This window comes from Dendropsophus ebraccatus, chromosome 3, assembly GCF_027789765.1.
Source record: "Dendropsophus ebraccatus isolate aDenEbr1 chromosome 3, aDenEbr1.pat, whole genome shotgun sequence".
Taxonomy (NCBI): domain Eukaryota; kingdom Metazoa; phylum Chordata; class Amphibia; order Anura; family Hylidae; genus Dendropsophus; species Dendropsophus ebraccatus.
In genome coordinates this window covers 33,130,547-33,154,661 of record NC_091456.1, presented here as the reverse complement: position 1 = coordinate 33,154,661, position 24,115 = coordinate 33,130,547, and the positions used below count along the sequence as shown (strand labels likewise).

General features: G+C 43.0%; 1 protein-coding gene across 2 annotated transcripts in view; it reads left to right on the top strand.

The window, feature by feature from the left end:
• Nucleotides 1–24,115, top strand: part of SGSM1 (small G protein signaling modulator 1) — a 113,301-nt gene that overhangs the window by 29,806 nt on the left and 59,380 nt on the right. Inside the window, exons 1-3 of one of the 2 annotated variants that reach the window (XM_069964109.1) lie at nucleotides 1,359–1,438; nucleotides 4,268–4,343; nucleotides 22,267–22,429. In XM_069964109.1, coding sequence (XP_069820210.1) covers nucleotides 1,424–1,438; nucleotides 4,268–4,343; nucleotides 22,267–22,429 — 254 coding nt within the window. In that variant the 5' untranslated portion in view covers nucleotides 1,359–1,423. Of the gene's footprint in view, nucleotides 1–1,358; nucleotides 1,439–4,267; nucleotides 4,344–22,266; nucleotides 22,430–24,115 lie in introns of those variants that run through there. The other variant, XM_069964108.1, reaches the window with a different exon arrangement.

Sequence of the window (24,115 nt, the reverse complement as noted above, 5' to 3'; positions counted from 1 at the left end):
TAGCCACTAAGCCACCATACTGCTGATATCCATTTCTACCAGCACAGAGTCCAGTATTTAACAATTGCATCTGAAGAAAGAGAAAAAAACATCTATATTTAGATTTGAACCAAAGATCCCAGCAGGCAGGCTCAATGAGCAGATCGCCTATCACACTGATCAATGCTATGCCTATGGCATAGCAGTAATCAGTGTGAATAATCACACTAATGTATGTAAAAGTCCCCCCAAAGGGACTTCAAATGTGTGTAAAAACACTAACACACTACCCCAAAGCCCCTCCCCCAATAAAAGTTTAAATCACCCCACTTTCCCATTATATAAATAAAACATGAAAATAAATAAACATATAATATACCGTAGCGTGCGTGATTGTCCGATCTATTAAAATATAACAAGCGTTATTGCAAACGGAGAACGGCGTACGCGAAAAGAGGGGAAAAAAGTGCGCGGATTACCGATTTGATGTTACATTATATATTAATTTTTTTTTAATAAAAAGTGATCAAAACGTCTGATCTTCACACATATGGTGTTAATACAAACTAGATATAATGGCAGAAAAAATGACACCCCATACAGCCCCGTAGGTGAAAAAATAAAACTGTTATAAGCGTCACAATAGGCCCATTTTATTAATAGCTAATTGCCAAAAAGAGGATATAATATATATATATATATATATATATAATATATATATATATATATATATATATATATATATAACATTAGAGAATCTGTGTAACCTGCATATGGTTGTGTTCGGGCTGACCTATAGAATAATGGTATCATGTCGCTGTTACCATATAGTGCATTACGTAGACACAGGAACCCCCCAAACGTTACCATATTGCATTCTTTTTACGATTTCACCTATTTATATCTTCATAAATAATAATTTTGGAATTCCGTCATACATGTTATGGTAAAATGAAAGACGCCATTACAAAGTACAACTATTCCTGTAATAAACAAGCACTTACATGGCCCTGTAGATAGAAAACTGAAAGTGCTAGAGCTCTTAGAAGGGGAGGAGGGGAAAACGGAAACACTAAGATCAAAATTTGCACGGTCCACTGGGTCATTTTGGGCCTGGTCCTCAAATGGTTAAGATCCAACAGTTCATAATACAGTAGATATTATAGCAGGACCTTTTGGGGGATCAGTTATTCAATTGTCTGCAATATGCAATACATTGGACTGTGCTGTAGTCAAATTAGCATCTGATGCTCCATTTCTCTATTGCAAAATATAGACATCATGACGGAAAACCTGCAGACCCTATTAAACCCATTGTGGTGGAACAGCAAAAGGGAAATGTGAACTCAGCCTTACCTTGCCCAGATTAGCCCAGCATAGTGCACATACTGTTTTCATCAGTTGTCATGACCCTGACCCAGTGATATTAGTCATTTGTTTTAAAATGACAAATAAGCAGGTTAGTGATAATATACTGTATGATCAGTGTGTTTGCAGATTATTTTGTAGTTATGATGCACAGTATTTCTGTACCATAGACACAAGCTATTGTATAACCCAATTTACAACCCATTATATAATCTGTTATGTTTTTATTTTATTATTTTTTTAATGAGCCTAATAGTTCTACCACAAGAAAGGACAAAAGCATCTTGCTTGTAATAAAACTAGTCTGTTGCTTGCTTCTGAAACTGAAGTCATTATTCTATTCTGTTTCCCTTTGTGACTTTCATCAAAGCCGTAGCTCAAAGCAAATTGCATCTTTAGTTCAAGTGTAACCGTGAAGACACCTGTGTTTATAGAAAACTTCTAGATAATTTTGTATCTACAAAGTAAAGCCTTGATGTTTGTAAATATGTTTATTGCAGCCTATAGTAAAGCCTATTAATTTTCTTATATTTTATGTATATATGTTACTGACATCATGCATTGAGCTAAAAAAAAACCCACAAATGTGTGCTTGATGTCCCACTCAGCCAATCAGTGTGCTGCCTCGCCGCAGTGCACTGATAGGCTGAGTGGGATGTCCAGACACCGGGAGCCCCCAAAGCAAACTATATCGTGAAGCAGGCAGTATGTGGCTATACTATCTTTGAAATAAAGAACTTGATGCCCTTTTGTTTCAGCCCTTTTTTTCATACAGTGTAAGGTCTGTGTATGTGCCCTCATAATTGTAAAGTGCTGTAGAATGTGTTGGAAAGAAATGATGATGATGATGAGGCCTCCAAATGGTGAAAGCGAAGAGGTCTGAAGAAGGGATGGTCCGAACAGAGTTTGGTTCGGGTTCGTATGAACCCGAACGCTCGGCGTCAGATTCCCGCTGTCTGCCCGCTCCGTGGAGCGGGTGGATACAGCGGAAGGACCGCCTGGAAAACTGGGATACAGACTATGGCTATGGCTGTATCCCAGTTTTCCAGGCGGTCCTCCCGCTGGATCCGCCCGCTGCACGGAGCGGGCAGACAGCGGGAATCATTACTGAGAGTTCTGTATCGTACTATCCCTAGTCTGAAGTTTTAAGTTTTTGCTAATGTAAAAAAAAAAAAATGATTGAAATTCTTCACTTCCATAAGTGGAGTTCTCAGCACCATTCTGGGGCTTACATTTTGCACATTTCAGATCTGCCTGTACAAACCATATCTTTGCTCTCTGTCCAGTCAAAAATGCATTTTATCATTGGCGGACAGTGTAATCTGAGTGGGTCTTCACGGCCGCCATGCCCTGTGTCTTCGCCTACATCAGCGCCGTAGCCTCCATCCCCTCCATGAAGTCATCTGAATGGTCTGGAATTTATTCTCCGTGGTGCAGGTGTGGTCGGGCAGTGACGTTGCTCTATCCTTATCTGCTTTACCGTGCCTGTGCCACAGAAGATTAATCCCGGCCTGCACTGCAGTGGGAATGGCCCATTCCGATGAAAATGCATGATAAAATGCATTTTAGATCGGAGAACGAAGACATGGTTTATACAGGTAGATATGAAATGTGCAGAATGTAAGCTTCAAAGTGGTGCGGAGAACTCCACATAAGGAAAGGGAGGGTGACAATATTAAAAAATTATAAAAAAAAAAAACAAAATAGATTTTTATAGTCAATAGCAAAAAATGTTGTTGGCAATGAAATTGAATTGGTCACTGCAGCAATGAATAAAGTGAATATTTTCAAGCAGGAATGGGGAGCAGTAATTCTATTGATCCAGTCTAATGGCTAGTGATGAGTAAAATATTGTTAGTACAGATGAAAGAGGAATGCTGCGTCTACACGGAGCGATAATTTGTCCAATCGATCGTTTAACGCTTCAGACGTGCCCTCAAAACACATCTGTTCAAGCAGGCTTACCAGGTTCCCTAATTTTGACTGCTACCCTCAAACCCCCTCCCCCCCACACACACACACACACACCTCCACTAAGCACACACAGACACATACATACACATACGCCAAGCATTTAAGCACTTAGACCTGTGCATGCAGGCATTGGCTGGTGACAGGTTCACCCACCCTTCCCTGCACTGCCTTTTTTATAAAGATAGCCGGACCATAAGAACAATGAAGCACTTTGCCCCTCTGCCATTTTGTCTTAAACCCCCTCCTAGTAGTATGTAAGCTGATGCATGCGAGCAGGGACCTCACTCCTCACGTATGGATAATTATATGTATATCTCTGTAATGTCTATTTTTTGTCTATGTATGTACCCCCAGAATTGTAAAGTGCTGCGGAATCTGTTGGCGCTATAAAAATAAAAATTATTATTTTGAAACAACGATTTGGTTTTTATAACGATCAGCATTTAGACAAATAAATTGTTAGAAAAATTTGTGAGAAAAATTGTTATTGCGATAATTTTTAAGATCGCTTAAGCCCATCTTTCACATAGGGTGAATCTTTTGAAAGACTGTTTTACATGAAGCGATCTGCGAATTTTTAGGGAGCGAAGAACAACAATTTGAAAACATGTGGAAAGATCAAAATAAACGATTTTTCGCTTGTCACTTGATCATTTGCTGTGTTTACATTGAACGATTATCGCTCAAATGCGATTGTTATTACGAAAATTCGAACGATAATCGTTCCGTGTAAACGCAGCATAAGGTACTGTAGATGTGGTGCACTGTGTTTGCAACAGCAAGCCATTCTGTAGCTTTGTTCTTGAGTATTAGTTTCATAATATTTTGGTTTATAGTCCTGTTCTACAGTGTCATAACTGCAAAACTGATACAAAAAAAAAAATATTTTGCATGTATTATAGCATGATTACCTTAATTCAGCAGTTTATTTTAATCTCTTTTAAAGGTTAAACAAATTATGGAAGAAGCCGTTACAAGGAAGTTTGTCCACGAAGACAGCAGCCATATCATATCATTTTGTGGTAAGCTCCCTTTTGTGGTTCTGTAAAATCTGTAGATAGTTACATAGTTACATAGTTAATACGGTTGAAAAAAGACACATGTCCATCAAGTTCAACCAAGGAGGGGATGGATACAGGGAAGGGGGAGGGGTGATAGGTTCTATACATATGCATCTATATTATGAAGCATTCAATAATTGTCTTTGTGTGCTGTCGTGCAGGCTATGGTCGGTATTGTATGTACAAATCTGTTCTCCCCTAATAGGTAATGCTACATGTTGTATTTGTTGGAGAATGTCACATCTGGAATAGCAGGCACACAGACCTACAGGAGGGGCCATATTACAGTTCGATAGGAAACTCTGCATTGTGCTTATTTGATAGAAAGGTTTTTGAATTTTACTGTGTCCATGGAACGTACATTTAACATTGCTCAAACCTCCGATAATGGTTTGATTGGCCAGCTGTCTAATTTTATACAGGGATATCCAAAACCTCCCTCAATTGCATGTGTCGGTGTAAGGAAAGAACAGGCATATTGGATTTTAACATTCCTGTTTCTGTCTCACAGGACATATACTGTGACCAGAGGTTACTGGCAATGACTTATTAACCTCTTATCATTTAAGTTATAAGTTGTATGGCCACCATTAAAAACTTATGAAAGTGATGAATTATAGCCCATACAAGCCAGAGAGTGGGAGGAAAGATGCAAACACTGCATTAAATTGACCAAACACGTTAGCTAGCTGTCAGTCAAGCTATTCTTCACTGACAGTACCCTATGCCTTGATCACCATGTACGTGGCCCTGTTCTGATCTGTTGTAAATGCAGCAACTGGAACAGGTTGTAGAGTACCTTGCTAGCAGCAGGGTGCCTTGTACTGGGTTGGGTTTAGGCCATAGCTTGTTGCTTGCGTTAACAGGTTTATTTCAGGATGCCTTTTCACAGTATTGAAAAGCTCAGGTTCTAACACTTGATACAACAACAGGTAAATCACAGTCTTTTTCTAAAGCATTTTTAATTTATTTTTAATAACGGATGCTTTTGACCAATGTCCAACAGTTGGATCCATTACTGGAAGTGGATTCAAATAGGATAGGAAATATAAAGGCAATGCTTCTCTTTCCTGTTGGGTCCTCTTCTGGTTTTGGCACAAAAACTGTAGTGGCAGTTTCCCAAAAAAACTGCCAGCATACATTTGGATCCATATAAAGAAAAAAAATCACTAAATCACCTTACATAAAAACTAAGTAATTTCTGTATGCATTACCAGCTGTATATATTACAAGTTGACCTTGTTGCTTGCGAAAAGAAATGTAATTGCTACTACAGCCCCAGAAACAGTACCAGTAAAATATTAGAATGTGGACTGTTTCTGCATTCAGTTCATGTGACATGATGATCTTTTCCTATTACATAAATCCGGATTTGTCAGTATTCATCATGAAGTAATGCCTTCGCTGTCAGCGCACAAAAGCAATTGTGCAAAACATTTATGCAATCAAATATCATTCACTGGACAGATTTTTCTTAATTGTGACATGACTTCTCTTCTCTTTAGTGTCCAACGGAATAAAATTATTTCTTTTGAAGGAACACTCTACAGTTTTATACAGGCTTAAAGCTCTGTTCAGGATAGTTGGCAACCAACTTGCATAGTATTTGTTGCCCCCCAGGTAGAGCTGGGCGATAAGGCCAAAAAATAAAATCTTTTTTTTTTTTTCTTTTTTTTTTTTTTTTTTTTTGCTAAAATCTACCTCTACTTATGCTTATGCTTTTCTGCAGTAACCCCGCCCCATGCCATAGAGGTAAAGAAAGGAGAGCTGTCTGTGTCTGTATACTGTGGCAGTGTAATGTCTGTATACACATTACCAGAGCGGTAAGTATACATGGCTCTGTATATACTGGGGCAATGTAGCAGGGCTATACACAGCACCGGTGCTGGCACAGTGTATACAGACACTGCACTACCACAGTATATGCAGACTCTTTATATACAGGGGAAATCTCCTTCATGTACACTGTGCCTGACCTGGTGCTGTATATAGACCTGCGTCAGTATATGCAAAGGGATACTTTGAGTACCCTGCAGGCTCGCAGCTGCTGATAGGGTGATCGGCGGCATTAAGAGTTGTACCCCAAATCCCAGCAGCAGTGTCCCTGGTGGCGAGGAGAAAAGCAGGAGCGGCTTGTTTGGCAGGGTGGCGGTGGTGTCCCCCTGGCAGGGAGTTGCAGGTGCGGCGGAGGCAGAGCAGGGTGAACAAAGACCTGGCCCTGACCCTCAACCCGTTAGGAGCATGTGTGCGGAGGCAGGAGAGAGGCGGAGCAGGAATGTGCTGCCGTCCACTGTGGCATCACTGGAGCTGCGTCAAGACGCTACGTCGGGTGAGCTGCGGGATCAAAACAACTTTCAGGGCTAGGCAACGCCCCTGCTGCTGGGTAACTGCACAAATTCAGTTTTCAAAGAAAAAAAAATCAAATCGATTCTCTAATTCTGGGCGAATTTATCGAACTAATTCAATTTATCGCCCAGCCCTACCCCCAGGTTATGGACAACAAAAGAGACCTGTATGTGTTCCCTTTGACTGCAACTATAACAGCAGACCTGAACATTCTCTGATAACATACTTCCTGATTTATTTATTTTCTTAAATAAATTAGCAACTGTTGGAAACAATTTTTAACTTTTTGTTTTTGATTGAACATATTGACAAAACAATAGTCGGTCCTTGTTTTTGAAAAGTTCAAGCGACAGCTGCTATGATAGAACACCCTGTTGTTCCTTTTGCAAAATAGCTGGCACTTCAAAACAAATTGTGCTATGTCTGGAAGTAAACAATATAGACTTTATTAAAGATTAGATTTGTGCTAATAATAAAATGCTTGAGTCTTCATTACTCAAGTTGAGCATTTTTTAATACTCAAGTAACAAGCCCCAATGAAATCAGTGGGAGACTTGAGCATTTTTCCAAGTGCCCTCTACTCGACAGAGCACAGGGTGCCTGAAACATAGGAAATTTTTACGGAGGACAAATGATCGTTCAGTGTTATGTTTAATTTTTGTTGTCATTATCGTGAATTTGTTCCATGAGGGGATGTTTACACAAAATGTACACAAATTTGAAGGAAAAAAATGTAATAGCTTTTTGCAAAATGCATAACTAATCAGGCAGGATTTGGTGAATTGCCCCCGGTGGTGTGGTATGGTATGGTATGGTATTAGAGGAGTGGGTCCCAAAAGGTGCTTCAGAGCACCAGCATTACTACAGAAAAGTTTTTGGAAAGTTGAGAGAAAGGGTGAGAAACCAAAGCCAGATTGATTAATAATGTAATACTGAGCTCAATCTGCAGTTGCCAAGAAAGAGTAAACCCTCTCTACTTTTTAAAACTAGCACTATGTGAAATTTCGAAGTTTACATCAGCAGAACTGTCAGATTTGGGCTGTTGTTCGTATGGTGTACAAACAACGGCTGTTGCTTAACCCCTTCCCCCAATATGACGTCCAGGGACGTCATGAAAAGCAGTGGCAGAACGCATCATGACGTCCCTGGACGTCATGGCTTCCCTGCCTCCCCCTGCTGACCCTAAGATCGAGCAGCAAAAGGAGGCTGTGTGACACAGCCTCCTCCTGCTGCCTCTGCCCGGAGGGGAGCCGCGTACCCCCGGGCAGTTAACCCCATAAACGCCACGGTCAATGCGACCGCAGCGTCTATGGGGATATTCCGTGTCCTCCCGCCGATCGGGCGGCGGGGGGAGGCTGCAGAACGTTGCCTACCCCCACCGCCACTAACAGTGTGTCCCCTGGCCCCCTCCCCTCGTCCTCCGATACCGGCGGATCGCTGCAATTACCGTTATAGTGGCGATCCGCCGGTACCGGGCATTACCGGCGCTGCCTTACATCTCCTTACAAGACCCCAGATCAGCCCCCCTAGTGGGCGATCACTGTCCCTCCCCGGGCGGCCATCACATCCAAGATGGCCGCCCCCATCCCTGGGAACAAACGATGTTTGTTCGCAGGGATGGAAATGAATAAATGATCAAAGCCCCATGCTTTCCGCCACCGGAGGTAGCGGAGAGCATGGGGCAGTGATCAGGGACCCCCCCCCCCCGTGTGGTCCCGGAGCAGGCGATCAGCGGTATATACTATATACCGCTGATAGCCTGTTCCCAGTGCACTTTTTATCTCCTGTCACCATAAATCATTGGTGACAGAGGATAAAAAGTGAAACAGTGTCACCCCCCTTCCCCATATACATTACCTGATCCTGGAGCTCCGTCCTCCTCGGCGTCCAGGCTGATTCTGAAGTGCGCATGCGCTCCAGAATCTGTTATCTCGGAAAATTTAAAGTGACAGAGACCAATTTGGTCTCTGTCACTGAACTATGATTACTGTGATAGAAAATATCACAGTAATCATAGTAATACAGTGAAAATGAATGTATAAAGTACAAAAAGTGAAAAACATACAAAAAAATAAAACACACACTTTTTATTATAGTAATAATTGCAGTTTACTCCCAGATTACCCCTAACCCCCCCAGGTTGCCCGTAACCACCGCAGGTTCCCCGTATCCGCCCAGGTTGCCCGTAATCACGCCAGATCGCACGTAATCACCGCACGCTGCCCATAACCACCGCACGCTGCCCATAACCACCGCACGCTGCCCATAACCACCGCACGCTGCCCATAACCACCGCACGCTGCCCATAACCACCGCACGCTGCCCATAACCACCGCACGCTGCCCATAACCACCGCACGCTGCCCATAACCACCCCGAATTGCCAGTGACCCCCTCCAGATGGTCTGTAATCAGCCCCATTTGCCCGTAACCCCCCAGATTGCCTGTGACCACCGCACGTTGCCTCTGACCACCGCACGTTGCCTCTGACCACCGCACGTTGCCTCTGACCACCGCACGTTGCCTCTAACCACCGCACGTTGCCTCTAACCACCGCACGTTGCCCGTGACCCCCTCCAGATTGCCATTACCACCCAAAATTACATGTACCCACCCCTGATTACCTATAAGCACTTCAGTTTATCTGTAACCACCCCATGTTGCCCGTAACCACCGCAGATTGTCTGTAACCACCCCATGTTGCCCGTAACCACCTCAGATTGTCTGTAACCCCCCCCAGGTTGCCCCTAATCACACGTAATTCCCCCCAGATTGCCTCTGACCACCGCACGTTGCCCCCGACCATCGCACGTTGCCTCCGACCACCCCAAATTGCCAGTGACCCTCTCCAGATTGCCTGTAACCACCCCAAATTACAGCTACCCATCCCAGATTACCTAAAAGCACTTCAGTTTATCCGTAACCACTCCACGTGGCCCGTAACCACCCCACATTGCCCGTAACCACCCCAGATGGTCTGTAACCACCCCAGGTTGCCCGTGACCACCCCACATTACCTGTAATCTAATTTTTTTATTGTATTTTAGTAACTGCGCTATTCTAATAACTATTACTAGCTGCGGTTTTGCTCCAGCAAATTGGCGCTCCCTTCCTTCTGAGCCCTGCTGTGTGCCCATACAGTGGTTTATGCCCACGTATGGGGTACCGTTTTACTCAGAAGAAGCTGCGTTACAGATTTTGGGGTACGTTTTTTCTCCCATTCCTCGTGAAATTGAGAAATTTTAAACTAAACGAACATATTATTGGAAAAATTCGAGTTTTTCATTTTTACTGTCTTATTTTGAATACTTTCCTCTAATACCTGTGGGGTCAAACCGCTCACTGCACCCCAAGATGAGTTCTTTTGAGGGGTGTACTTTCCTAAATGGGGTGACTTTTGGGGGGGTTCTATTCTGCTGACACTACAGGGGCGCTGCAAACGCACCTGGCGCTCAGAAACTTCTTCGGAAAAATCTGCACTGAAAATGCTAATTGGCGCTTCTTCCCTTCTGAGCCCCGCTGTGTGCCCATACAGTGGTTTATGCCCATGTATGGGGTACCGTTTTACTCAGAAGAAGCTGCGTTACAGATTTTGGGGTACGTTTTTTCTCCCATTCCTCGTGAAATTGAGAAATTTTAAACTAAACGAACATATTATTGGAAAAATTCGTGTTTTTCATTTTTACTGTCTAATTTTGAATACTTACTCTAATACCTGTGGGGTCAAAATGCTCATCCTACCCAAAGATGAATTCTTTGAGGGGTGTACTTTCGAAAATGGGGTGACTTTTGGGGGGATTCTGTTCTGCGGACACTACAGGGGCTCTGCAAACGCACCTGGCGCTCAGAAATTTCTTAAGCAAAATCTGCATTAAAAAAGCTAATTGGCGCTCCTTCCCTTCTGAGTCCGGCTCTGTGCCCATACAGTGGTTTATGCCCACATATGGGGTACCATTGTATTCAGGAGAACCTGCGTTACAGATTTTGGCATGCTTTTTTTTCATGTTCCTTTTGAAAATGAGAAACTTTAATCTAAACGTATATATTTGGGAAACAAATATACCTATGGTTGGAATTAATGATCATAATCATTAATTCATCGGTTAGCATTGGTGGCGATCGGGCATGAGGGGGGGTGTCTGCGGGGCGGCGTGCGGGGGTTTAAGTGGTCGGGGCTGCAAGCTGTGGCCGGCCGGCGGCGGCGCAGGGGTTAAAGGGTCCTGGTCCCATACACGCTGCCTGCATGGGACCCCGCCCCTTTAACCCCCTGAGCTTCACAGTACAGGATCCGCAGCTGATTTCGCTGCAAACTCGCAGCATGAAAATCCGCTGCGGATCCTGTAGGTGTGAACGCACCCTAAAGCAGCAAATTTAACCAAACACTTTTACAAAGACCTTAGATTATCCTTAGATTATGTCTTGTCTTTCCCTCCTGTAAATCATTTGGGTGAAATTAAGTTTTAAACTTGCTCATACCTTCTCTCCCCCTATTCCCTAAGTGAACTTGATAGCATTTTACTTATTAGAGCCAAATACTGAAATTATTTTTTTTTTCAAGTTTTTTTGTAATGTTTTTATTTTCAAATTTTTTACATTTCTTGTTGTACATTGTAAATGGGAGCATACTGCCCCCGAGATAAATGCTTTACAGCAATGCCCTTGGATATAGCAACAATGCATGTGACACCTAAGTTCCATCGGATAGTTTTCTAAGCATGCTCTGCGACTTGTGCTGAGGTAATTGTTAAAACCAGATCAGAGGGAAACTGTAATCATGATCTATTATGAATAGCCTGATCTTGTCTTACCTATATAGTGGTGTCACTTTGTAATTCTACCTGTTGTAGTGAGGAAAAGTGTCCACTCATTATTAGGCTTAGTGGCCAGAATGAAATCTAGATAGTATAGTGGAAAGTTAGGGAAAACATAATTTGAAAAATAACAATAACATAAGAACTTTTCTAAGCAATAGGTATATATTGTAGGGGTTAATTTTTTTTCTGTAAAAACTAATTAGACACACATTTGTGTGGATAGGTAATGTTCACTCTATGGTCATCATTTACAATTCATTGTGTTTTCAAGTATGTACCAGGAAATGTAATTGTCATAAACATATTATTGCTGAGTGTGGTCTGTGAGCAGCTTTATCATGTACAGAATGCTGCCCACTCATTTTCATCTTAGAGATTGTGTACTGCCTGGGGCTTTCCCATTTACGCAGATCTTGAATGGGATGAGGCGCTTAATACTTGCTGCCCTTGCGGATAAGAAATATTAGCATTTAGATTGGGAAGTCCTTGCTGACCAAGTCTGCATGTTCTGAATCACTGCCTGCAATGGAAGTTGGGTGCAGGGTATTCTTAAAGCTTCTCAATGATTCAAGAAGGTGGATAATAATGATAACAATTATTTCAAGAGCATGTGTCTCGTTGCCTGGCTCCAAAAGAATGCAGCTGCTGAATTTTAGAAAATAAAATATATGGCACTATTTAGGTTACCTATGTCGGTGAGTACCTCCTAAGGTATAGTCAAATACATCAGGGTTTTTGCCGAAATTTTTTGATACAGTGCCATGGGCTTGTCTTTTGTCCTTAATCGCGGGAAGAAAGGATATGCAAAGAATAGAGATGGGTGAATTCACAGTTTTGCTTCATTATCTCTGAAATATTGCTTATCAAATATTGCTTTTCCAGGTACCCAGGGAAGAGCGATGGTGAGTTAGGAGGCAACAAGCAGATGTCCGAGATAGTCATTTGCTTACTTATAACTATAAATACGCTCATCTCTACCCTAGAATATTCTAGGTAGAAATGTGTTCATTTTGCTCCAAAAGCCATTGTAATGAGTGGGTAGTACAGAGAGGTGTAGTTTCCAAAATGAGGTCACCTATAGGGGGTACCACAGGGGGCAACACATCTCTGTATAGTGTCCCAAAATGGACATCTGCTAATATCTGCTAAGTATCCAAAATGGCGCTCCTTCCTTTTGAGCCCCTCACATGCCCAAACAGCAGCATATGACTACATATTGTGTACTGCTGTACGCACTAATAAAGTTCCTATAGCATGCATTGAATTCTTAAAGGCATGCAGATTTTAAAATAGGTTCTTTATGGAGGGTTAACATGCAGTCCTCCCACATCCACTTTAGAAATTAACTGGTCTGCAAAATCAATTTTGAAAATTGTCATGAAAATTTGAAAGTTTGCTGCTAATCTTCTAAGCCCACTAACACTCAAAAAAAAAGTAAAATGGTGTTTACCAAATGATGCCTACATATAGTGAACATATTGCACATTTTAATTTTTAGAGATTATGTGAGATATTTCAAAAAACGAAATGTCCAAATTTTGGCGCTCTGCAGTGACGTCAGATGAATATTCATGAGGAGAGGCAGACTGGAACCCTGTAAATGAAAAACGTTTCCATGCCTTGTTAGACAGCACAGCATCTGTACAGCTAATCCTGTTTGACAGTGGGATTTGCTGGAGCACTGGAAATATTAGAGAAGGCAGAAAACAAAGTAAGCAATTAAATGCAAGCGTTGTGATGAAGAGAAAGGAGCAATGTCATTATACTCTTCGCATGCACAGTTGTGCCAGATAAATGTCAGAAACGCCAGTTTCCAGCTTTTTTAAATTTTTAGATTTCGGGAAATTAATAAGGGAAATATGTAGACCTTAGACCCTAGAGGTTGTACTTTAAAGAGGAAGTTTCACAAACACTAAAATCGGCAAGCAGGCAGGGGGTGAAAGAAAATGATTAAAAAGCAAACTCTGCCGTTCCCATTTTTATTTATGATATGGTTAAATATACAAGTAAAATAGTTAAACTTCCTGCTAAACTAGGCAAAAAACCTGCAAGAGACTGCATAGTATGTTGGTGCACTGACTGGTTTTATTACTAAATATTTATCGAACAATGCTGTATGCCTCCTCGATTTCAAGGTTGCTTTATAAAGGTTATTCAGTGCTACCAAGCTTCTCCTCAAATTTTCGGAAGACTATTTTAAACCTCTAGTGCATCAAAGAAAAAGTGTTGTCTGACAGACCCTACATCCAAGGCCATATTTTGTTTAGCTGCACAATTTCACATGGAAGGAAAAAGGCATTTATTTATACAGGCAAATTTTAGCCTTCAGGTCAAGGCCCCAGCTTCTGAGATTTGTTTGTTTGTTTGTTTCTTGTGAGACATTATACTGTACCTTTATTTCATATTAGTGGCAAGTGTGGGTTAATAATAATATATTTAGCTGCTGCGTGTGAAATAGTTAAAAAAACATTAGCATTTTTAGAAATTTAATATTGCTAATTGAAAGTTGGTCATACCAAAAAAGAACTGTTAAAAGAGAAATCCAGCCATTTTTGTCAGGTGGCAGGGGCAAAAATGCGCATGATTGAGTGATTTTCTTACCTCTTCCTGTGCCCGCGATGCACCGCCTGACTGACCTTATGACCCCTGCTGGAAGGCATTTCCCCCAAGATGTTATGACGTCACAACTTGGGGGCCCTACCCAGCTGATGAACAGCCCGCTCAGCCAATCAGTGACTGAAGTGGCTTCCCACCACAGTCACTGACTGGCTGAGCAGGCTGTCAATAAGCTGGCTCGCAACATTAGCTGAGAAGATGATTCCGAAGGCCGGTGGGGGTCCCGGAGTTGTGATCCAGCACTGGACAGGCATGGGAACGAGTAATGTTGTTTATTATGTTACTAGTTTCCAGTTGCTCCTCTTGACTATGAAAAGTAAGGACATTATTTATTTGTGCTAGGTTTGGCGTTCTCTATCTTGATTCTTTGTTGTCTTATTTTGGGTTGACCTCTTGGGGTGGGGAATATTATTCTGAACTAATTACCTGCCTTTCAGTACATAATATGGTTTCAACATATGTTCGCTCGAAACCAATTAATGTCATATGTTGTCCAGTGTACATAGATGTGCTGGGTCTGACAGAATGAGAGATGCTCTTTGTTAGTATCTCCTCTCTCTGGGTTGTACAGTAAAAGGGCTCATTTCTCGGTTGACTGTTTGCTGCAGTTATGTCCCATTCATTGAGCAGTAGATAAAGTTGGAGTATTCAATTTGAAGGGAATTGCAGTGTTTTATAATGTTTGTCTGTCAACCCACCACTTGCAGTAATATTATACTTGGCACTGACTTTATTCATTTATGTTTTGGGTCTCATAAACTGTGAAATTACTCATTGTTCCATTTGACAAATAGTAATACACATATATATGAATGAATCATAACACAACAAACTTTTGCTCTGGTTCATAATTTTGTGAACTGATGTGGGTGTAAGCATCTGCTAAAGGTATAACTGAGACTTTAGAAAAAGCAAATGTACAAAATTTATCCAAATTTAATCTGAACATATGGAATTCATATTGTGTTTTGTTTTTTGTTTTTGAGTTTTGAAACAAGCAAGATCATTTTTCACTCAGTCTTTAGGTCAGTCTTTTTTTTTTAACCAAAACCAGGAGGGCTGGATTACAAAAACACAGAAGCTGTGCAAATCTTTTCATTTAAATTTTGCCCTGTCAGTTCCACACCTGGTTTTTGGTCTGAAAAAGACTGAAGGAAATACTATGTGTGAACATAGCCTTACTGCTATAAAGATTAACCCCTTAACGACATCGGGCGTAAGTATACGCCCCCGCAGGGTGGGCTTTAAAGGGGTAGTGCGGCGGTAAACAATTATTCACAGAATAACACACATTACAAAGTTATACAACTTTGTAATGTATGTTATGTCTGTGAATGGCCCCCTTCCCCGTGTCCCACCACCCCCACTCGTGTACCCGGAAGTGTGGTGCGCTATACATACCTGTCACGTGCCGACACCAGTCTTCGATCTTCAGTCAGCGATGTCGTCTTCGGACGGCCGGGCCGAATCCCTCCGTCCGTACTGCGTGCCTGCCGCCCTCTTCAGCGTCATCAGATGCTCAGCCGCGATTGGCTGAGCACAGTTTGGCTCAGCCAATCGCGGCTGACATCGGCTGCTCAGCCGCGATTGGCTGAGCACAGTTATACTCAGCCAATCGCGGCTGAGCAGCCGATGACGCGGCAGAGGGCGGCCGGCACTCAGGATGGACGGAGGGATTCGGCCGAAGACGACATCGCTGACTAAAGATCGGAGACGAGTCGGCACGTGACAGGTATGTATAGTGCACCACACTTCTGGGTACACGGGTGGGGGTGGTGGGACACGGGGAAGGGGGCCATTCACAGACATAACATACATTACAAAGTTGTATAACTTTGTAATGTGTGTTATTCTGTGAATAATTGTTTACCACCGCACTACCCCTTTAACGCAAACGGGCGTATACTTACGCCCGATGTTTCCCTGACACACAGCGGTCAGGGAAGATGGCCTGCTATAATGTATAGCAGGCTATCTCTGCTCGTCGGCACGGGGGGTGATTAACCCCTCCCGTGCCGACGATCACTGCTATATGCTGATCAATACAGATAAGCATATAGCAGCTAAATTCAGCTTTCTGGGTCATCGGTGACCCGGAAAGCAATGGCGATTGGTGCTATCCGAGATAGCACCAATCGCCATTAGTGTCCTGGGGAAAGATGGCGCCGATGCCACCCCCACGATCGCCGTGATAGGCCCATCATGGTACTGGCCGGCCCATCATGGCGATCAAACTGTAAAAAAAACTGTTTTGCTGGGTTCTGCACCCCTCAGCTAGGTAGCTGAGGGGTGCAGAACAGGTGTGTGTGCTGCAGGTGTACCATACTCACCTGATCTGGGCGTCCGGAGCGACGATCTGCGGTCCGCACCGTCCTCGCGTCTTCTTCGGGTCACTTCCGGGTTTGGTCGTCCAGCATCGGAAATCTTCGGAAACGCTCGGGTTCGGCGGGCCTCGGCAATCTCCGGCAGCGTCGCTCTACTGCCCCCTTGCGGCTGATCAGTGAATATCATTCACTGATCAGTTGCTTTGGGTTAAAAAGATTTTTATTTTTTCCCCAAAATTTTTTTTTATTTTTTTGCGCCCTAACGCCGCTGAGTGCTGATCAGCATGGCACATAAGTGCACCGCTGATCAGCAACTCCTCCTTTTTGGCATAGGGGCGGTTTTTTCCCCCCTATATCCTACCGCCACTGTCTGCTGATAAGTGCCGCACATAAGTGCGGCATTTATCAGCAGCTCCTTTCTTGGCGTAGGTATATTTTTTCTTACTGTCAAAACAACACGTAAAAAACACTACACCACACTACATAGAATAAAGTTTTACACTACACTACATTACACATTTACATACCCCATATACCAATCCCCGTATAAAGATGGCCCCCAAGGTGTTTTTGGTGTCAGAGGCATACGTTATTATTGCCTCCGACACCGAAACAGCCAGTGAGGATGAATGGGGGGATCCTTCGTTCCTCCATTCATCCTCATCGTCCTCATCATCCAGTGACGTGTCTGGGGGGTAGCGTACGCTGCCCCCCAGACACGTCTTTTCCGCCAGAACCGTCCCAATAAGAGATCACGGTATGGCGTGAAATTCTACAAACTCTGTGAGGGTACCTCAGGGTACACTTACAGATATAGGGTACGTGCACACTGCGGAATGGGGAAGGATAACCCTTTGTGCATTCCACAGCTGGCACCCACTGGCGGACTGATGGAGGCGCGCGTCTCCACCCGTGTCATTGATTCCATTCTATGAACGGGCGGATTCCGTTGTCCGTCCAAAGAATGAACACGTTCATTCTTTGGACAGAGGGCATAAAATGGAGTGAGACGCGCGCCTCCATCAGTCCGCTGGACGGTGCCAGCTGCGGAATGCACAAAGGGTTATCCTTCGCCATTCTGCAGTGTGCACATACCCTTAGAGTGTATGAAGGAAGGGACACCCGAATCCAGCCCCCAGATGTCCCTCCCCATCCTCGGAGTTAGTGGGAAGATCGTTTGGGAACTGATCTTCCCACTGCTGGATAAAGGTTACCACCTGTACGGGGATAACTTTTATACCAGCACCCCCTCTTCCGGTCCCTCGCTGCCTGAGCTACTCTAGCTTGCGGCACGATCCGAAAATATCAGAAGCAGTAATAGAGCCCTAATATTTAGCAGCCATGGAGCAGACCCAGCACTTCTGGATATGAAGGACCCCGTATCGCACCAGGACAACATTTTCCAGGTGACGTCCCCCACACTGGAAAACAGGAGACCCCAGAAGAAGTGCAGAGTGTGGCGTAACAGGGGGATCAGGAAGGACACCATTTTCCAGTGTGACACCTGTCCTGATCACCCCGGCCTCTGCATACTGGGTCGCTTCAAGGCGTACCACACGTCATTGGGGTTCTACATTTTCTAAATTCTGTCCCTTATTCCTATTTCAGGGGTCACGTTGATCCAGGGATTATTCTGATCGCCAATATGGAGTCAGGAAGGAATTTTTCCCCTGTGATGAGGCTACTGTCATCTGCCTCACGAGGGTTTTTTTTGCCTTCCTCTGCATCAACACAGGTTGAATTTGATGGACACCTGTCATTTTCAACCTTATAAACCAATAATTGGCCTAATACCCCCAAATAAATTAGAATGGTCCCTTTTCCCCAGCTAAATAGGTATGGCCGCCATTCCCATTAGAGGATACCATGATGAAATTACAAAGCCTCTGTGCAGCTAGAACAGTAGAAACCCCCCACAAGTGACCCCATTCTGGAAACTACACCCCATAAGGAATCTAACAAGGGGAGCAGTGGGAATATGGCCCCCTGGTGACGGGCACATTTGTGGCGTGAAAATGAAAAAAATTTATTTTTTATTTTTACGGCACATGTGCCACATATGTGCCCGTCACCAGTGGGGTCCATATGCTCACTGTACCCCTTGTTGGATTCCTTATGGGGTGTAGTTTCCATAATGGGGTCACTTGTGGGGGGTTTCTACTGTCCTGGCAGCACAGGAGCTTTTTAATTGCGACATGGCCTCCATCCTCCATTTCAGCCTCTAAATGGCGCTCTGTCCCTTTGGTTGCTTGCCCTGTGCCCATATGGCACATTATGTCCACATGTAGGGTATTTTCGTACTCAGGGGAAATTACCCTACACGTCTTGTGTTCACTTTCTTTTTTAACCCCTTGTGGAAAAGGAAAAAATCAAGGCTAGACTAACATATAGTGTAAAAAATGTTTAATTTTTACACTAAATTATTGATCTTGTCTTGATTTTTTTTCATTTTCACAAGGAGTTAACAGATAAAAAAATAAAATAAATGTGTAGAGCAATTTTCGCTGAGTACGGAAATACCCCACATGTGGACATAAAGCGCCATGCGGGTGCAGGGTAAGCCTCCGAAAGGAAGGAGCGCCATTTGGCTTTTGGAGGCTGGATTTGGCTGGAATGGATTTCGAGGGGCTATGTTGTATTTAAAAGGCCCCTTTATTGCCAAGAGAGTTGAACCCCCCCACAAGTGACCCCATTATGGAAACTACACCCCTCAGGGAATGTAACATGGGGTGTAGTGAGTATATGGACCCCACTGGTGACGGGCACAAATGTGGAACAATATGGCGTGAAAATGAAATATTACATTTTTTACACTATGTTGGTTTAGCCTTAAATATTTCATTTTCACAAGGGGTTAAAAGAGAAAAAAACACACAAAATGTGTAACGCAATTTCCCCTGAGTCCGTAAATACCCCACATGTGGACATAAAGCGCCATGTGGGTGCAGGGCAAGCCTCTGAAGGGAAGGAGCGCCATCTGGATTTTGGAGGTTGGATTTGGCCAGAATGGATGATGAACGCCATGTCGCATTTACAGAGCCCTCGTGCTGCCAAAACACTGGAAACCCCCCACAACTTTCACGTCACATTGTTCCACATTTGTGCCTGACACCAGTGGGGTCCATATGCTCACTGCCCCCCTTGTTGGATTCCTTGAGGGGTGTAGTTTCCAGGATGGGGTTACTTGTTGGGGGTTTCCAGTGTTTTGGCAGCACGAGGGCTCTGTAAATGCGACATGGCCCTTGAAATCCATTCCAGTAAAATCCAGCTTGCAAAGGCCAATTGGCGCTCCTTCCCTTTGGAGGCTCGTCCTGCGCCCGCTTGGCACTTTATGTCCACATGTGGGGTATTTCTGTACTCGGGAGAAACTGCGCTACACGTTTGGTGTTTTTTTTTTTTTCTTTTATCCCCTTGTAAAAATGAAGGCTAAAACAACATTTTAGTGTAAAAAATAGAATTTTTCCTTTTTTACACCACATTGTTCTGAAAATCTGTGAAGCACCTGTGGGGTCCAGATGCTCACCGCACCCCTTATTACATTCCTTGAGGGGTGAAGTTTTCTAAATGGTGTCCCTTTAGGGGTGTTTTTTAGGTTTTGGCACCCCAGAGCCTCTGCCAACCTGAAGTGGTACAGTCAAAAATGACCAAATATAACGAAGGCGTTGAAATTCACTAGGCGCTCCCTTATATCTGAGGCTTGTGGTTGCATCAAATAGCGCAATAGGGCCACATATGGGGTATTTCTATAAACTGCAGAAACGGGGCAATCAATATTGGGGTGCATTTCTCTGCTAATAGGTTTATCATTATGAAAGATATTGGATTACAATAAAATCTCTGCACAGAAAATAAAATTTTCAAATTTCTTACACACTTAGCTTTTATTTCTGTGACTCCCCTAAAGGGTTAAAAAACATTCTGGATGTGCTTTTGCAGAGTTTGGGGGGTGCAGTTTCTGTAATGGGGTGCTTTGTGGGGCTTTCTAACATACAGTCCCCTCAAATACGCTTTAATTAAGCTGGGTTCACACTATGTATATTTGAGGCTGTATTTGTGAGGCTGTATAGCAACCAAAACCAGGAGTGGATTGAAAACACAGAAAGGATCTGTTCACATAATGTTGTAATTGAGTGGATGGCCGTCATTTAATGGCAAATTTTTGCTGTTATTTTAAAACAACGGCTGTTATATTGAAATAATGGCAGTTATTTACCGTTATATGGCGGCCATCCACTCAATTTCAACATTGTGTGAACAGAGCCTTTCTGTGTTTTCAATCCACTCCTGGTTTTGGTTGCTATGAGGACCTGACTTGAGGACCAAATACTGCCTGAAGTATACAGTGTGTGAACCCAGCTTTAACCTGAACAGGTCCCTAAAAATATCTGATTTTGAAATTTTACTGAAAATTTGGAAAATTGCTGCTAATGTTTTAAGCTTTCTATCGTCTAAAAAAAATGAAATATAGTTTAATAAAAGCTGCCAACATAAAGTAGACATGTTGCTAATGCTATTTAATATATAATTAATGTGGCATAACCATTTTCTGTATAAGCAGAAAGGTTTTAAAGTTGGCAAAATGCTTTTTTTCACAATTTTTCATGTTATTTTGGTGTTTTTCATAAAGATTCGTTATGAGTATCGACTCCATTTTACCAGAAATGTAAAGTACAATATGTCACGAGAAAACAATCTCAGAATCAGCTGGATTAGTAAAAGCATCCCAAAGTTATTAATGACTAAAGTGACACTGGTCATATTCATAAAATTTGTCTCTGTCCTTAAGGCCATTTCAGGCTCTGTCCTTAAGGGGTTAAAGGAGAAGTCTGCCCAAAAAATTTTAACAAAAAAGAATTGTACTGCCCCCCAAAAGTTATACAAATTACCAATATACTTATTATGGGAAATGCTTATAAAGTGCTTTTTTCCCTGCACTTACTACTGCATCAAGGCTTCACTTCCTGGATAAAATGGTGGATGATGGCAGGGGGACACTGAGGGACACTGAGCATCCCTCTGCCATCATCCTCTCCAGCAGCCACAGCCCGCACAGCTCTGGGAGTCGGGTCGTGACATCACCATTTTATCTAGGAAGTGACATCACCATGTTATCCAGGAAGTGACATCACCATGTTATCCAGGAAGCCTTGATGCAGTAGTAAGTGCAGGGAAAAAGCACTTAATGTGCATTTACTGTAATAAGTGTATATGGGGGATTTGTATAACTTTTGGGGGGGCAATACAATACTTTAATAAAAAATTTTGCCGGACTTTTCCTTTAAAAGGGTATTCCGCTGAAACATAAATTTTTGTATATTGCTTCCCATGGGGAAGTTAACAATTCAATACTTGTTATCTATTCAGTCTCCATCTCCCAGTTCTGAGCTGCTGCTTTATGCTGAAGACACTCAAAAGTGTGTAAGCTTTTCTCTGTCTTCCTCTCGTCCCCCCTCCCTTCCGAGACTGCCGATATAAGCAAGTTACTATATGCAACTTTGTAGCGTCTTTGTAATGCTGGGAGGATTAATCACAGTGAGTTCATCAGCTTGACCTCAAATTAACCCTCCCAGCATTACAAAGAAACAACAAAAGTTGCAGATGCAGCAAGCCAGGGACTTGTTTTCATCAGCCATCTCGGAAGTGAGAGGAATACCCCTTTAATAACGTAGATAATTGTACAAAACTGATATGCTATGATAGAGAAAGGAAAAACATAGAGCATGCGAAGTATAGTGTATGTTAAATTTTTACAGCTACCTGAAACTTTTCCCTCTTGTGATTACAGCTGCTGTGGAAGCATGTGTACTTCATGGTCTGAGACGCAGGGCCGCTGGATTTTTGCGCAGCAACAAAATTGCTGCATTATTTATGAAGGTGGGAAAGAGCTTTCCTCTTGCAGAAGAGCTTTGCCGGAAGGTACAAGATCTTGAACAGCTACTAGAGAGCAAGTAAGAAATTTACCTTTCCAGAAAATATTTCAGTATCTTTCTTATTTTTGCTATATGTATGTAAATGAAATAATAACTCCATCTTCATACTTTGTGGATATTCGTTTTCCATCAACCTAACTCAAGTTTCTTATTCATTTAACATCATACTAATAGTAGCCCAGGAAGCTGAGAAAAGAGACTAGTTCTCACACATCAATACTAATAAAATGATACCAAATATGTGCGTGTAACTTGTTGCCATAGGACTGGACAAATTTTGGGCCCGAGAACAAATAGTTTTAATTTTTTACTACTCATAGTCCAGGTAGCCTAGGAAGTTGAGGAAAAGGGGTCCTCCCACTCCAGTGCTATTAAAGTGATACCAAATATGTATATGTTGCCATGTCTCCAAAGGACTGGAATAATTAGAACAAGAAATATTTCTAGTTTTTACTACTCATCATTCCAGGATTTTATTTACACTGCTCAAAAAATAAAGGGAACACTGAAATAACACATTCTAAATATGAATGAATGAAATATTTTCATTGAATATTTGTTCTGTACAAAGTAAAATGTGCTTACAACAAAAGCACACAAATAATCAATTGAAATCAAATTTATTAACCAATGGAGGCCTGGTTATGGAGTCACACACAAAATTAAAGTGGAAAAACACTACAGGCTGATCACTTCTCAGTACTAGGGATGGTCCGAACCGAGTTCGGTTCGGGTTCGTACGAACCCGAACCCTCGGTAATGATTCCCTCTGTCTGCCCGCTCGCCCGCCTGGAAAACTGGGATACAGCCATAGCCATAGGCTGTATCCCAGTTTTCCATGCGTTCCTCCCGCTGGATCCGTCCCCCTCCATGGAGCGGTCAGACAGCGGGAATCTGATGCCAAGCGTTCGGGTTCATACGAACCCGAACCTCGGCAGGTTCGGACCATCCCTACTCAGTACCTTTCCTTTCTGCCTGATGTTTTGGTCACTTTTGAATGTTGGTGGTGCTTTCACAATCGTGGTAGCATGAGACTGACTCTGCCACCAACAGAAGTTGCTCAGGTAGTGCAGCTCATCCAGGATGGCACATCAATGTGCGCTGTGGCAAGAAGGTTTGCTGTGTCTGTCAGTGTAGTGTCCTGTAGAGGCTGGAGGCACTACCAAGAGGCAGGCCAGTACACCAGGAAGCGTGAAGGCGGCCGTAAGAGGACAACAACCCAGCAGCAGGACTGCTACCTCCGCCTTTGTGCAAGAAGGAACAGGAGTAGCACTGACAGAGCCCCGCAAAATTACCTTCAGCAGGCAAAAATTGTGCATGTGTTTGCACAAACTGTTAGAAACCAAATCCATGAGGATGGTATGTAGGCCTGATGTCCACAGGTGGGGGTTGTGCTCACAGCAAGAACAACAGGATTGGCAGATTTGCCACTGGCGCCCTGTGCTCTTCGCAGATGAAAGCAGAGTGTGGAGACACTGTGGGGATCGATCTGTCTGCATACCAGTTTTGCAATGGATCACTAGTGGTGTCAGGTGGCATTTCTTTGGAGGGCCGCACAGCACTCCATGTGCTCTTGTGAGGTAGCCTGATTGCCATTAGGTACTGAGATGAGATCCTCAGACCCCTTGTGAGACCATATGCTGGTGTGGTTCGCCTTGAGTTCTTCCTAATGCAGGACAATGCTTTTGGCCTAATGTGGCTGGA